Raw genomic sequence first — 17,972 nt, 5'->3', positions numbered from 1 at the left:
GAAGTGTTGCATCGAAAACCGACGCCCCAAAGACTTTTTACAATACATACTGCCATTTTCAAAGCATTAATATGAGGTGTGTTAAACTATTTCAGTGTTATTTCAGTATTGTTGAGAATGAGATGCTGTTTGTATTATTATTTTAAATAAGCTTTTATTTTTGCATATTCCGTCTTCATTTTAAATTCAGTTGGAGTATTTTGTGTGTGTGTGTGTGTGTGTGTAATTTATGTGATTTTTTTTTTTTTATTAAGTCTATATAGTTTTAATTCATTTTTAATTCCGTTTTAGTTTTAGATTTTTATCAAGAAATTTAGTCAAATAAATTCCAAAACATGAGAAATGTTGTCTTGGCCACTAGCTGAAATATTTTTTATATATATATATTTTCATTTATTTCAGCATTTATTTTAATTTCGAGGAAAATACAAATGTAATAACCATGTTCTGTTAAAATAACTTTTAACACATAATAACACATAAAATAATATTTTGTTAACATTTTAAAGCTTATATTCTCCCCAAAAAAATTAAAATTTATAAAAATTAAAAATAAAACAAAACAAACAAATAAATAAAAAATAAATGAAGATGGTATTTTGCACTGCTAATTACGTTCTGGGATTGAGATAAAAAGGTCTCTGTAAGGTATTTGCGTGTCTGTGCATCACTTTGCATTATATCATTGACATAAACAGCATAAAATTTGCTGCTATTTATTATTTAATAACCACTAATTATGTAACAGTTTCAGCTTTTGTGTAATCCTGCAGTTGCTTTACATCACTTTTCATTATTACTGTATGTCTATCTTTATAATGAGTTACGCTACTAGAAGGTTAAAAAAAGGATTTTTGAACATTCTTTGCTCAGATGCACCAAAAATAGGAACGGGGATCTTTAAATGTGCCGGAGGTGTGTGTGGAATGTCTTTCTGCTAATTAGAGAAATATTATCAGTGTTCTGTGAGCTGGGATGGGGTTCAGGTCCTGAGGGAGAGAAGAACAAAAATACCCCACCCAGACATGCCTGTGTCTACCGTTTATATCTGTGGGACTGTTTATAACAGTGGGGAGTGAACCAACCTCGTCTTTACTTTTAGCAAAGATCCACACACAGGCCGCTCTACTCTTTACTACATAAACAAGCAGAAGAATATTCAAATGTGCGAGTTAAAATTAGAAGCTGGCTGCTGTATTAATATGCAAACCTAAAGTTTGAAGTTTTCGTTTTCAGCAGCCAAAGCTTAGTAATCAGTACTGTTTTTAAACAAGTGATTTTCTAAGCAGATGAAACGTAGTATGAGGAAGGAAGGAAGAAGATGAGATTATTCGCAAACTCTCCCATGAGCAGCTTTTGCCTCAAGAGATGTATTGGGGGATAAAAAAAAAGTATTGTTGATACTCATCTATTAGCTCTTCCAGCCATTTTGGTGTCCCAAGTGTGAACCAGGGATTTGCATCAGGTCAGCTTTACACATAAAATATCTCAAATGATGATGACTGCTATTAAAAACCTGTCAAAGAAAGATATGTGATCAATGCAAGCATCATTGGTATGCTTTTAGTCATGTAACTGTCAACCACAGCACACATTCTCACAATAACTTTCATCCCATTTTCACCCCATACAGAACACTGCACTGTAAGAAAAAATAGATTATTTTAATGGTGCTATTGTAAAAATGTTATGCTAAAACCTGTTAAAGGTGCTGTATGTAACTTTTCTAGTAAAATGAATCCTTTTTTATTGCCGGTGTGTGAAGGGGTTGTAATCTTACATTAAAATGATCCACTTTGCGGGTTTTGCTACTACCTCGGAAAGCAAGTATTCTTATTTTTATGTGAAGGTGCCGGGTCGGATTTACCGCGAAATCCAGTGACGTGACCTGCACGCACGCTCCCGAGCCTCTCGCCTCGTCTAGCCTACTGACTTTGCACTCAACAGCGACGACACTGCAACTTATGACATGGACTTATGACTTATGCAACTTATGACATGTCTGATAACACTAAGAAATGACCTGCTCCCAGCACAACACAGACTCCACATATTGATAAAAAAAAAAAAAAAAGAAAAGAAAACGTTTTTTCTGCTGAAGCTCGTAAGGCCAGACGTGAATCGCATGAACTTCGGTGAAAAAACACGGCTCAACATCGGCAGGGCATTAAATCATGGAGAAACCTTATCTACAAACCTAGAATGTACATTTCCTGAAGAAAATGTGAAGTGGTGCTTGCAGTGGCAAAATTCGGCACTGTTGATAGGGTTCCATACTTATCATTGTACGAGCATGGAGCATTAGTTCAACGTCAAGCTGATAAAAGTAGCCTATTATTGTAACGTTACAGTGGGAGGTTACCTTAGTTTCCAGCATGTTGTGTGATGCTTTCTCCGGTGTGTTGCGTCTCAGTCTGAAGGTACCCACAGTGCTCGCTCAGAAATTCGAGCACGCGCAAGAGCACGCGCTTGTAAACTTATTGGTTGCAATCTGAAACATCACCGCAAGAGGTCGCTGAAAACTACATACAGCACCTTTAATTGGTTAACAGTTTAACAAATGTGCACGGTGAATAACTGTAATTGATCTAGCATTACATGAAATGAACATGAAATTAAATTTACAGTTTTTGGAAGTCAATTTTAAATATGCATGTCCAACATTATATGAAACTAAAGAGAAATACATGTATACTTTATGTATTTATGTAATTTTCAGGAAACATTTGCATTTAAAAGCTGATCCTGCTGTGTTCTGTAATGCAGATAATATTTTTCCAAACTAATTCTGATGAATCCCCAGCATTTCCCAAAGCTTCTGAAGAAGGGGGAGATCGCAGTGTCCAGCACATTATGCCAGACCACCTTTATCCAGTGCAGGTTTATGAGCAAGAGCTGCACACTGGGAACTATCAGCCTAAACAGGAGAGAAGGCAGATAAGTCATTATTAGCTTTCTGGACTTCTTTTAGACTTCAGTCCAGATTTTTTGACACAGCTGACTACATTTTCTTGGCTGTACTTTGGAGTCAGATAAGCCTTTATGGCAAATATATTGATTTACCTGACAAACCATGCAATTTTATGTGCACTTGGCTATTAGTTTTTTCTGGAAAAAATGGTATAATATGTGATGTTCCACAAAGCTCTAATCCTGGACCCACATGTTTCAAATTTTCATTAACAGGGAATGCTTTGTCTATAGGACAGATGGAGGAATAGCAGTCACCTCATATGATCTAAGCTTATGTCACAGATGTAAGTGTGTTATTGGTCTTGAACTTGAGCAAAACAGTGATTCTATTGTAATTAGAACACATTTAAAGTGGGGGAAAAAAATCACCACACATTATAAAAGCTGTTATAGATTATGTTTAATTTTTGACTGGCTTAAAAGGCAGGGGTGGAAATGTTACTATAGTAACTATTGATTAAAACACTGTGTTTATCAGTTATTTTCTGTGAACAGGCAACACTTTTAAGGTTCAACATTAACATTGGTTAATGCATTACAAGGTCATGATCTATAAAGAACAATATTTTGACTGTATTAATAAGTTAATATACAGTATCAGTAAGTTATTGTATTTTTTAATAAAAAATGTTGAATGTTAACACTTATTTTTAATAATAATAACAATACAACTAATATAGCCTATTTTAGTGTTAAAAATTAGTACATGGGGAAAATAAGGTTAATAAATGGTGTAAAAATATTGTTGATTGCTCCATGTTAGTTCATCTGATTACAGTTCTGTTATCAAAACGTTGACATTAATTCATGTTATAATGTAATGTAATAGTATAATTTTTATATACCATATATTTATAACATATTGCCAGATCCTTTCATATATCAAACTAATATGTTAGCCCTTAATTATTATGGATAGATGATGACGTCACATTTTTGCTTAATGGGAATTTATTGTTCACTCACTCGTGACTCACCAAATACATGGTGAGTCACGAGTGAGTGAACAATCAATAATAACAGAGGACAACAAAGAGAAGACCTGCAGCCAAAGCAGCAGAGAAACGATGTGGTAAAACCCTCTGGTTCTAGACTCTTCTGGACACCTTAAACAGAGCATGAGTCTCAGTCAAAACTGCTCACTGAGACCGGCTCTGCTATCACATCCTCAAAGCTCACCTGAGTGGACAGATACATCATGAGGGAAACTATTTTAGGCTTCCGTAACTTCTATAACTCATCCCAAACATCTAACTGATTACTGATTACTCTGAGTAAATTAGAATCCGTGTATGTGTATTAAATACACATGTTAGACATGCAGGACTTTCAAAGATAAATTTTGTCTTTGAAAGTCCTGCAATACCAATGTCTAACATACGAGGGCAGTGTAGCATTACAAACGAAGTAGCACCCACTATTGGTGTTGATGTAAGACAGCAATACTGAAATACATTCAGGTAAGGGTCAGCTATATAATTAAGAGATTTTAATTGGAAAATTAAACTGTGTTTCTAGGACATTTATGAATAATACTAGAATATAGGCCCACAAGTTGTCCCATTTATGTTGACATCGAGCCTTTGTCTCAGTTATAAAATGTTTAGGATTTTAAAATGTTCTTCGCTCACACACACACACGCACGCGCACACACTTTTTGAATTTTGTCAGTTTGTCTAAACAGTTTTGAGGTTGATTGATCTAATTTTGTGTCTCTGGAAAATAGTGATTTATGACAATGTATTATGTTGAATATCACAGTTTTTTTAAATAGCAAAATTGGATGTTTTTAGAGTTGGGGAGTAAAAGTTGTAGTTTTTATTTTGAAGCAAAAGTGGCATGTTTTTACTAGTTTTGTTATTTTTAAATGTACTAATTGTAATTACTGGGGTTATTATTTAGTATTTACATGAATTAGATGTACATTTCAGACATCTTTGCTTTTATTAAAACCTATAGTTGAAAGTAAAATCATTACATTTGCATATAGTGTTGCTATTATGAAAAATCCGTATGTCTCATGTAATCAGTGTTTCAACAGTGGAAAGATGTCAATAAAACTACCTTGTGTGTAACTGAGTTGTATACAAACATTTCAGCTTTTATTTGAGTGTAAATATTAAATAAATAGCAGTTGATTATAATAGCTCTGTTGTTAATGTTAACCTCTAATATGATAGTGTACCAAATGAGAGGGTTCTCTGTATCGGCTGAGAAATTTCATATTGGTGCACCTCTAATATATATATATATATATATATATATATATATATATATATATATATATATATATATATATAATACTACATCCCAGAAAGGCCATTAGTGTCAAGGTAATGTATACTTGCCTGCAATTCTTTGAGATTTTCATTGAGAAAAAAAAAAGTTTTAATAAAAACAAAAACTTTTTATTTTACCTTTTGCCTATGAAATCACAAGGAGAATCCTTGTCCTTGTGTTGAAGCAGCCACAAACATCTGCATTCTCCAAACTTTATAGCCATTAAGAGATCATCTTCCAGAGCCTCCTATTAATAACCACTGTCAGCCTTGACTGTCTGTGAGAGGACATGTTTTTCATCTGAGAGTTGGAACATTTTTAATCTCTCCTGACTGTCCTTCCAGAGACTCATATGCGCAAGGATAGAGGATGATGAATTTACTGCTAAAAAATCCTGAATTCTATGATACTTATCAATATTATGTCCATAAATAGGAGGCACCTTGTCTCAAGAGATTCATTTTTCTGACAGAGAGAAACTTCAGTTTTCACCTTACTACAGAGAAACTCTTTGGATAATCACACTGATTGTGTAACATGACTAATTCCTCACACGGCTCAACCTGAAAACATCTGGCTTCTGGATATGAAGGATTCAAGTCTATTTTGCCATAGGGTTGTGTATGATTCAGAATTGAATTTAGTATTCATTTCATGTGAGTGTGATTCTTTAGAGGTTAAACTTTTTTTTTTAAATGTCTAACAAAAAAAACAGTGCACTTTTAAAAAGAACACTTAAAGGGATAGTTCATCCTAAAAAATTAAGGTTTTTAAAAATGATATCACTGAATGATCCCATGTGATCTTTAGTGAAAAAACAACAACATTTAATGTATTATTTAACAAAATTCTTGTTCTAGTTTAAATATTTTAAGATGCTTCTTTATGAAGCATATGAATTCATTTCATCTACTCTATCAGCAATTAAAGTTAAATTAAGTTTAGCACTATATGCACTCACAATTTTAATGTTATTTCCATTAAAACAATGAAAAACATAGTACATAACTGCAATCATATGGATTCAGTGCATTGATGTAAAAAAGGCAATCACGATCATGACATGAAAACCCTCTTTTGTCACTAAATTGATATAATAAACTCTAATCCAACTATCTTAAGTGGATTTCAGCAGCAGGATTCAGAGCGCTATGTTCCAACACTCACACCTGCCCCTCCATCTGTTACTGCAGTTATGGATCATTCTATCCCAGATTTACCCCACCCAAAATCCTGGTTTGAACCAGCACATTCAAACAAATTTGTATCCGTACTGCTCAGTTGTTACGTGGCACATGCAAACCAACACATTTTAGACCTCTGTCCTCATTTCATAAACAAATTAATTAAACAAAAATAATAATTTTGACACCTATTAAGGGAATAAGGAGTTTGACTATTCCTAAACAACACAGAGAGAACTAACAATAAGTGTTAAATATGTAAAATTCTGCTTAAACTTCTGCTTTGGCTTTGTGTAGCACCTAAAAAGTAGCCTACATTTACTTTATTTCGATAGTCCACTTTAGACATTCTACTAACTATAAGTAACTTTGCAACTACATGTCAACTAACTGTCGTCAGAGTATTAGTAGACTGTCTGCAATAATATCTGCTAACACTTCCAATGGCATTCGTTCCAATGAAATGCCGTAGTCAAGGCGACATCTAGTGTATATATCTATGCACCAGTCTGCGCACACGTCACACAGCAGGAAGCGCGCGCGCCCTCAGATCACTTGGACGTGGCTGTGTTACAAGAGGAATAAACGATAATAAATACTGTTCGTTTTCTCACACAAACCGCTCGTTTCGTGTCTTAGGCCATCAATATGTATTTACGATGAGGAATTGTTTAATTTGGACGATGGGGAATTGTTTTAATTTGGACTCTGTGCATGCTCTTTGAGACAGTGACCATAGACCTGCATGATATGACTGTCAGACAAGAACGGTTTGACCTAAAAATATCAAAATTGAAACTACTGCGGAAAAAAAGACACCTACATCTTGGATGCCCTTGAGGTAAGCTAAAACATACCAAAATTTAATTTCAAAGTGAACTATCCCTTTAACCACTCCCCTCAAACCGTTAGTCTGTTATGAGCAGAGATGGAGAGGAGGAACGCTAGAGTAAAACCCTGCCCTCTGTTCAATATTCCTTTTCACTGGGAAATACGTCACAACACTGGAGAAAAGTCGTTTGCAACTTCCGGTTCACGCGGACTTTAATACACTTTTTGAGTATCTGTACTTTACTTAAGTATTCTTTTTTCTGGAAACATTTTACTTTAACCTCACTACATTTGAAAGACAAATATCGTACTATTTACTCCACTACATTTCTGTCAAGGTCATTGAGTAGAAAGTAGTAACGTCAGTCGTCAGTCAGTGGATGATTTTCATTTTCAACGTTGGGTTTGGTCTTCTAAATGCGAATTTTGTCATTGTTTTGGAGCACACTAGCTTATAGATAACAGTAAGGCTAACATATTATAGCCAAAAAACTTTTCATAGACACTTTAAATAGTATTTGAGGGAACAGCCAGTTGGGTGTCCCAAACCATTGTGGACGTTATTGAGTGCACTTATTCAATCTGACATTCAATCCCACTACTGGAACTGTGTTCTAGAAATAAATTTGATATTGATATGAGGTTATAGGGGCGATTTCGGACACAACCAATATCTGATTAACGTTAATATTATTACTAGCCTTCTCGACTAGATAGCATCCTTCTTTTTTCTTTTTTTTTTACCTTGTAGGATGTTACAACGGGGTCCCTGGCTGCCACTCTGTATATTCTTCCATATATGATCCCAATGTTAAAAACAAGCAACTGAAGTTTATTTAAACTTTCATTTTATTTGAGGTATCTTGATGTTTATATAATTGGCTATTTAATTATACGATTATATGTACAATAGAATAATGTTAATGATCATTCATTTGTGTCATTCAAACACCAATAATTCCAAAGATTTGATAGGGCACCAAAGCACTGTTGCTCAATTCATATGCTAATAAGGAAATCTTAAAGACATAAAATGGTCCATTTAATTCTATTCTAACACTGTGTCTACACCGGACGCGAGCGACGTGACGAAAGCAAGCTTGAGGCTGTCTACACTGGACACGACAACAGAAGTAGGCTACGTCAGAAATAGAACGGGGCATCAGTTTGCGGTCAGGAATTTGTCGTGATGCGTTTCGCATCCCGTGTAGACAGCATCACTGATTATAATGGGTTCTGTTTGCTTTAATCGCTTTGTCACGTCCTGTGTAGACACAGTGTAAAAGGGTCATAAAAAGTTTAGAATCAATAGTCATGAAAGACTAAAGCCCCTTTCACACAGAGATTCCGGAAAATATGCGGATAAAGTGATCCGGGATTTGACCCGGGTTCGTTTAATTTTGGTTCATTCACACTGCCGGTGATTTTCAGGAATCAGAGAGTGCGTTCACACACAAGCCGTAAAAATCCCGTAAAGACACGTGACATGACATGTAATGTCTCAGCAGCCTCTTAAGTTTGCTTATGAGCTGTGATTTCTCTCTCGAGAAACCACGCATGTGCATTTTTTTTCTCTGATTCGATCATAAACTAGAGCATTACGTACCGTTTCACTAGCGGGCGAACGATCCCGGCTTCAGCGTCATCACTACGACACGGCATTTTTATATAATAATAATAAAATAAATGATATTTTAATAATCATGATATGACACCTTCACATTTTTGTTCTTCAACTTACGTTTGTATAACAACATATGGCCTATTGTCACCCACACAATGTTTAAGCAGTTCTTCATCACTTTATTATTGTCCATCGTGGAGGGGGGTGAGGTTCTCTAATGATCATCTGACCATGATTCCCCCCTCTTTAATCATTTTCCTTTAATCTTCACTTCAACATGTCTAAATCCTTTCAGGTTCTATTTTTGCCTGGCCTTGTTGTGATCATAACAGGGACACTCAAGTTTATGAATCCCTAATCACGCCACATGTACCTCTCTCTCTCTCTCTCTCTCTCTCTCTCTCTCTCTCTCTCTCTCTCTCTCTCTCTCTCTCTCTCTCTCTCTCTCTCTCTCTCTCTCTCTCTCTCTCCCCCTCTGTTTCTGACTCTCTCGCTCCTCATGCATGGCTCGTGGTTTTATTGTTAGAAGTGACAGATCAGGTCACTCTCTATTGAATCACTGATGAGAAAGGCCTGTTTTGAAACAGACTAATCCGCAGTAAGATGCTAGCTTCTGAGAATATGGTTCCATTCTGTTTTTCCTTCACATAGTGCAGTGACTATCTTCATAATGACTCCAAAAGACATAGATCATAAATCTGTCTCATTTCATGCCTGCACCTTCCATGTTCGTGTCATATTTCACCCTAAAATGACCACTGAGAATAAAGGGGATTACAAAAAATACTCACAAGTAATTCATTCACAACAGTATTTCTTGTTTATTTAGGGGTGAAATGTGACCTGAAACACTTTTATTTGTACATGCAGTTCCTTCACACCACGGCCATTTACACGTGCAGCAAACGGACCTGCCATGTTTACTAACTAAAGAATGGAATATAATGTACAGCCCAAGTTACATAATTAAAACAAATTCAACACCTAATGTGCAATATGAACCGGTAAAGAGGTCATTGTTGCTGTTTGCTGAGGACAAACAAGCTGGCTCCTGATTTTTGCCCTCTGTTTGTTAAAGTTGTACACTAAAAGGCAAAAGACCATAAAATTGCATGTTATCTCAGTCTGTAGCATGGTAATGATTAGTATTGCTCTCAAAGGTTACATTAAAAGCCTACATCTCAAACTATAGGTAATTTCATCCTGCATAAAACGGTTATTATAGTGCAGCTTATAAAAAGAGCTAGCCTGAAACCCTTTATTTCAGCCAATCTGCTAGGACGATACTCAAAGGCGCCCTGTTGCTATGCAAGTCCCTGTCTCATCACATTTCCATGGTTACAGGGCAACAAAGAATTAGCAATGAACATCAGAGCTCCCTCAGATACAAGTTTTTTCCTGAATGAAAACTGAATTAGGCTTGGTGATGGAGTGAGAAACTTCTTAATATACAATACAGTGGGCTTAGAGTGAGGCATTAAAGCACATTTCAAATGCTATGTAAGAAAAATGTTTTATTTTCACAGAGAAAAAAAATATACATATTAATATTAATGACTATTTGTGTCATCAATATAGTGGCTGCACACACAATTAACAGCCATAAATTAAATAATGGTAATTATTGAGTACGAGTGTTGATATTATGAAATGAATGAATAATGACTGAGAGTAATTCTCAATTAACTTAACATTTTAACAGATGGAAATAAATCAACATGTAACAAAAGGAATTTGATATTTAATCTTATCATGAATACTTACTATTGCCACTTATCAATAGGAACCATAACAACAAATTATGGATAAATAGATTACACTAGTCCGAAGATCATTTAGATCTGAATTTGCATGGATTTAAAGGGTTAGTTCACCCAAAAATGAAAATTCTGTCATTTACTCACGTTCATGTCTTTCAAACCCGTAAGACTTTCGTTCATCTTCAGAACACAAATTAAGATATTTTGAATAATATCTGAGCGATTTCTGTCCCTCGTGTGTTACGCATCACATTTAAACTTCAGCAAGAACCAATGAGGTTCATTCTTGTGTGTTAAAGCTCTCAAATTTCATCAAAAAGATCTTCATTCTGAAGATGAATGAAAATCTTATGGGTTTGGAACAACATGAGGTTGAGTAATCAATGACAGAATTTTCATTTTTGGGTGAACTAACCCTTTAATATATAATTAGTCATGCACATATATAATGCTCTTCTTAATAAAAACAAAAATTCAAAAGTCATGACCCTTATTCATACAAGTACTCACATATTTTCCAAGTCATTCCTCAGGGATCTGGCCAGGTAACCTGGCACCCTGATCCACAGTATTCCTCGGACTGGAATTGCCACAACTGGGTCTGGTGGTCTCAGCCGTGCTGGTGGTCCTTTGCAGAAACTGAAGAAAGTTTTCATGGATGGAACCTTCGTGACTGGAGGCTCGAAGTTCAACAGGTCTACTGGCGCAACATTTTCTCAGTTTTATCAGTTCCTCGCGGATCTGTCGGTTCAGAAGGCCGTAAAAGAACGGATTCACAGCAAACGAGGAATACGCTAGCCAAGTGACGGCTTCTTCGATGTCCCCTGGGCTCTGAAGCGGAGTGGTGATGGACATGTAAAGGTGGAAACTGAAGTACGGGAGCCAGCAGATGAGAAACTGGCCCACAATGACAACCAGGGTGATGGCAGCCTTTCCGCCACCAAAAACTCTCTCAGGAGACAATCTCTGGGGCAGGCTGCGGGTGGTGGTGATGATAGTGGTCTGGCTGTTGATGGAATCCGAGCGACGCTTAGCTTGGTTGGCCGTCCAGCTAGGCAGTGGTACGTGTTGACGGGCAGCTGTTCGTGCGACTTTGTATACATTGCAATATACTGCAAAAATCACAACAGCGGGGACCAAGAAGCAAAGCACGCTGAAGAGAATAGCGAAAACCTTCCTGAGGCGACTGTGGCTCCAGTGTAAAGAGCAATGGGCCGCTGCGATGGAGCTCTGGTTCCCATAAGCTGGCCAACCGAGAAGCGTAACCAAAGCCAGCAGGATGGATTTGACCCAAATGAAGACCATAACTCCAAGCGCAAGGTTTAGAGTCATCTTTACCTCGTATCGCATAGGATGAACAATATAGTAGTAGCGTTCAATACTGATCGCAGTCACGGTAAGAATAGAGGCACAGATGAGGAACACGTTTAAAAAGATGTACACCTGGCACTCCAGAACGGTAAACGCTACAGTGCTAAAGAACGGAGAACTAGACACTATCCCGAGAGGCATCAATAATATAGCACAAAGCAAGTCAACTGCACAAAGATGACAAACAAACACATATTTTTTCATGTGAGGAGCTCGGGCAATGGCCACCATGACTCCGCTGTTGCCCAATAGTGCTGCCAGGTTAAGGGTCACCATGCAAAACAGCCCAACAAGATCCTTAATCTGGGATTCCGAGTGGATGACCTCCTCCATGCTGGGAGGGGTAGGCTTGGTTGTGATCCGCTGGCCGGACGTGTCATTTGGAGTTGTGTGATTGGTCAGGAGACCCAGCATCAGACCTGGCACAGCTTTCTCCATACTTCACCGGCTCGAGATAGAACCAGGCTTCTCCATGCGTAAATGTTGTTTTCTCTTCAGTTTGTCAAGCGTTTGTGTTGAAACCATCTCTGAGAAGAAACGAGCAGATCTATTAATACTGTATTTCATGTGATGTCATGTCACAGAGCAAAGTTTATAGATACTTATATAGAGATAGATTTACATTTACATACATTTAACAGACATGTTTGTCATAAATGTGACTTACAAATATAAATATAAAATATTAATTTATTTTATTATATATATATATAATATTTGTAAGTCATATTTTAAAGGGATACTCCACTTTAAAATGAAAATTCTGTCATCATATACTCACCCTCATGTTGTTTCAAAGCTGTATGAATTTCTTTCTTATGCTGAACAGAAAGGAAGATATTTAGAAGAATGTCAGTAACCAGACAGTTTCTGGTCTCATTGACTTCATAGTAGGAAAAAATATATACTGTGGAAGTCAATGAGACCAGAAACTGTCTGGTTACTGATACTCTTCTAAATATCTTCCTTTCTGTTCAGCCGAAGAAAGAAATTCATAAAGGATTGAAACAACATGAGGGTGAGTATATGATGACAGAATTTTCATTTTAAAGTGGAGTATCCCTTTAATAAAAGCAATTGCTTTATATTGATAAAAGCAGTTGTTGTCGAAACAACTATTGTAAGCTGAAAATTGTTACAAATAAAAAAATATATGAACAAACCGCATCGATCGATCGATAGATAGATAGATAGATAGATAGATAGATAGATAGATAGATAGATAGATAGATAGATAGATAGATAGATAGATAGATAGATAGATAGATAGGTTAATATAGATGCTGATGTAAAGTTAGAATAAAAAATTTAATTAATATATGAAAAATATAAATATCAAAGTGACTCTGTGTAGCTTTCAAACTAAATATATCAAAAAACAGTTTTTTGAAACCCTAAAGTTGTAAAGAAAGTGATGCTGCATATTGCAAACCATATTCTTTAAGAGGATAACAGAATATTATGCCATGATTCAGTGCAAAGGGTCATTAAAAGGATTTGTGACTGTTTCATACCCATAATGATTATGTTAATCTGTAACGCCTCCATCACTCATCATTCAGTGAGAGAGAGCAAAATTCCCTTTCATGTCAAACTAAACATGCAATTATTATCAGAATACTAAAGCTGTTATTACATACACACACTAAACACTTGAGTCCAAATGGAAAGGAAATTCCCTCATACAAATCCTGAGTGCATATTGGTAATCATTTCTCCAAGAAAGTACAGATCATTCCCAAAATCACAGTGTCAATTTCCTTTTACTTCAGTCTTCATGGAAAATCTCATCTATTATTTTTTCCCCCAACCCACTCACCAGGTCTCTCTATATGCTAATGAGGGCAGAACAACATCCTGTCCTTTCTTGTTGGCAACTGACAGATTGCTTTCACCCAACGGGAGCATGTTTTTTTGTACAAATGGGTTGTTGACCGTCAGAGATCAATGAAGTTGGAGGAATACATGACTGTTGTTGTTGTTTTTTGTCAGTGGGAGTCACACATGAGTCATACCTGATTGTGTGCCTTGACCTCCCCACAACACCCATCTATACGCGCTGACCCGTCCCCTCCCCCGACCCACAGACACCAACGGCCCCAGGAGCTTTTACTCCTTTCGCTAGAAATTCAAAAACACATTTTCCACTAAATTAAAATGAATGACCTACTGTCATGTCAGGTTGTGTTTCACTGTTCTGACTTAACCCCACATGTTGCCCTGACACATAACATTAGAGAAAGAAGACAATGTGAGTTTTCTTACCTGTCAATGTCTGGGATTTTGATTTTTCTTTGATTCTCCAATCAGATTTGAACATCTGGACGTATGTTCACATCTAAACTTCAGCAGACATCAAAACAAGTGCAGTGCTAGCCCACAGGAGGCCGCTCGACATCTCAGGTGAGTTCAGTGGAGAGCAACCAGAGTGGATCATGATCCATCAAAAAGTATTATCATCCAGGAAAGCCCCGGCTCTAAGAAGCAAAGTTTAAATAGGTTTCCCTTTTCATCTAACAAAACCCAGGTGAAGCAGAAAGGATATGGTCCCACCTGCTCTTCCTGTTTCCAGTAGTGTTGATCAGTATTCACACCACTTAGGCCGGTGTCCGTCAGGATGCTCTTCCACAGTGTCCGGTGCTGTGGAGGGCTGTGACTGTCACACATTGTATCTCTGTGATTTTTTTTCTTCCTCTTTCAAACAGACACATACTCCTCTGTCCTCCAGTGTGGCAGTCATCCCCTGGGTCCTACTGCACACCATTAAACTAAAAGATATTTTAATGGTCCATTGTAGCACGACCAAGTCATTTTTGTATTATAATAAAATAAAATGCATTATTATTATTTTTTGTGAATTCTCAGAGACCCTACATGTCTCGTGTATCTTATAGAATAGATATCCTGGACCATTCAAAGATACCAGATGTTTGGAAGTTTATCAATGAAAAGTTGTTTCCCTAGGTTTTTGAAAATGGATAACAACATAATTCATTATATTTTACAGAATAATTATCATTTGTGTTTCAATTGAGTTTCTCATACACTGAAAAAAATGATTCGTTGAATTCATTAAAAAAAATGATCGTAAGTGGTTGCACACAATTGATTTTACCTACATTTAAACAAATGCATTAAGTTGTACTAAAATTGATTAAGTTCAACTTAATGCATTTGTTTAAATGTAGGTTAAATCAATTGTGTGCAACCACTTACGATAACATTTTTTTAATACATTCAACGAATCATTTTTTTTTAATTTCCAACATTACGTGATTGGAAATGCACATATTTATAAAATATGAGGTAAACACAATGTAGACAAATAATTACATAAACTTAGTTTAGACAAATGTTCATGTATGCTTACTAGAAATTGAGATTTATGTGTTAAAGCAACACCAAGGAACTTTTCCTCTGCGGTCGCCCTACAGGTTGGAAGCGGAATTGTCCATTACCACTGTCGTAAATAATTTAGCCTACCTCATCCTACTGTCGCACGCACACGCTCGCTGTTTATCCAGCACTGGCTTTGGAATCTATTGTAACGCTTGCCGTAAAGCAAGTCAAATTTGTAGTTTTCTTATGTCTCATTAGAACTACAGAAACGCGACCCGATCTGGCAATCTTACATAGCGTGGATATACCAGATAAAGGACCGCAAAGCGGTGGCATAAGTGCCTTTCACCCTGTCACGACTTGATGAACCACTGATACGATTTTGGAAACATTATTTGAAGGTAAAAAAATCCTACTTAGTGTTGCTTTAAAATGCTGAAGAGGCTATTAAATGCAGACGTGTCTAGTGTGCAGTGCATACAAAAAAAAATCTGCATTTGTGTATTATACAGTACAATATAATTGTGTATTACATTTAATTAAAACATTGTTTGACAATGAACAGGGGTTGGACAATGAAACTGAAACGCTGACCAATACAGTGTTGGAGGTTTCAGGCCTATATGCGTGGCCTGGTGGCGAATCTTCACTGATTTTACATTCCATCAGTAAGACCAGAGTGTGAAGGTTGAATTAGCAGAGCAATAGCATCTGTGCATGAAATATTGCAATCCACACAACATAATGGCAGACATATCAGACTTCACAAGAGGACAAATTGTTGGTGCGCATCTCGCTGGCTCATCTGTGACTGACAGCAAGTCTTTGTGGTGCATCCAGAGCTATAATATCCAGGGTAACGCCAGCATACCACCACGTAGGACGAACCACATCCGACAGGACAGGAGTAACTGCCGACGCAAGAGGAAGCTTTCTGAAAGGGATGTTCAGGTTCTAACCCCGGGTTGTATCCAAAAAATATAAAACCACAGCTGCCCAACAGCAGAATTTAATGCGGCTCTCCTGTTTCCACCTAAACTGTTCGTTGGGAGTCAATATTCATGGTCGGGCTGCTATAGCCAAGCATTCGGTCACTTGTGCCAATGCCAAACGTCAAGTTTCAATGGTGCCAACAGTGCAAATCTTGGGCTATGAACAATGCGAAACATGTATTGTTCTTTGATGAGTCCACCTTCACTGTCTTTCCCACAACCATGGGAGATTCGTTGTGGAGAATCCCCAAAAAAGCCTCAAAACCCAGACTGTTGCTGCCCAGAGTGAAGCACGGCAGTGGACCAGTGATGGTTTGGGCTGCAATATCATGGCCTTCACTACTGTGCTTGATGGGCATCACTGCCAAGGACTACCGGACCATTCTGGAGAACCATGTGCACCTAATGGTTCAAGCATTGTACCCTGAAGTTGGTAGTGTATCAGCATGGTAATGCACCAATACACACAGCATGACTTGTGACAGAATGGTTTGATGAATATAAAAGTGAAGTTGAAGGAGGCCCTACTACACCATACTAATATATTACTGTGGTCTAATGCAGGTGTTTCAGTTTTTATTGTCCAACACATACAGTACCAGTCAAAAGTTTGGAAACATTACTATTTTTAATGTTTTTGAAAGAAGTCTCTTATGCTCATCAAGCCTGCAGTTAAAAAAAAAAAAAAAAAAAAAAAAAAAAAAAACAGTAATATTATAAAATATTATTACAATTTAAAAAAAATGGTTCTCTTTTTTAATATATTTTAAAATGTAATTTATTTTTGTGATGCAAAGCTGAATTTTCATCAGCAAGTACTCCAGTCTTTGGTGTCTTATGATCCTTCAGAAATCATTCTAATATGATGATTTGATACTCAGTTATTATCAATGATGGAAACAGTTGTGCTGTTTAATATATTTTTTTGGAATACTTTTTTCAGGATTCATTGATGAGTAAAACGTTAACAGCATTTATTCATAAAAACAGCATTTATTCAAAATAAAAACATTTCTAACAATATAAATCGTTACCATCACCTTTTATCAATTTAACGCATCCTTGTTGAATTAAAGTACTAATTTCTTAAAAAAAAAAAAAGTTATTGTTCCCAAACTTTTGAACGGTAGTGTATATTGTTACAAAAGATTTCTATTCTAAATAAATACAGTTCTTTTTAACTTTTTATTCATCAAATAATCCTGAAAAAAGTATCTCAGGTTATAAAAAAAATATTAAGCAGCACAACTGTTTCCAACATTGATCATAAATCAGCATATTAGAATGATTTCTGAAGGATCATAAGACACCAAAGACTGGAGTACTTGCTGATGAAAATTCAGCTTTGCATCACAAAAATAAATTACATTTTAAAGTATATTAAAAAAGAGAAACATTATTTTAAATTGAAATAATATTTCATAATATTACTGTTTTTTTTGTTTTTTTTTTAACTGCAGGCTTGATGAGCATAAGAGACTTCTTTCAAAAACATTAAAAATAGTAATGTTTCCAAACTTTTGACTGGTACTGTACATACATACATACATTTTTTTTTTCATGTTTTTTCCTTTTTTGCACATTTTGTCATTTATATTCTGTAACATGGGGTCAGGT

General features: G+C 36.3%; 1 protein-coding gene across 1 annotated transcript; it reads right to left on the bottom strand.

Moving 5' to 3' along the window:
* Positions 1 to 11,109: 11,109 nt before the first annotated feature.
* gpr61l (G protein-coupled receptor 61-like) lies at positions 11,110 to 12,544 on the bottom strand. Its single transcript, XM_079884639.1, has one exon. The coding sequence runs from the start codon at positions 12,460 to 12,462 to the stop codon at positions 11,176 to 11,178; it is 1,287 nt and encodes a 428-aa protein (XP_079740765.1). The 5' UTR covers positions 12,463 to 12,544; the 3' UTR covers positions 11,110 to 11,175.
* Between the last annotated feature and the right edge of the window lie 5,428 nt (positions 12,545 to 17,972).

This window comes from Squalius cephalus, assembly GCF_949319135.1.
Source record: "Squalius cephalus genome assembly, chromosome: 10".
Classification (NCBI taxonomy): Eukaryota; Metazoa; Chordata; class Actinopteri; order Cypriniformes; family Leuciscidae; genus Squalius; species Squalius cephalus.
This window is presented reverse-complemented; position numbering and strand designations above follow the sequence as displayed.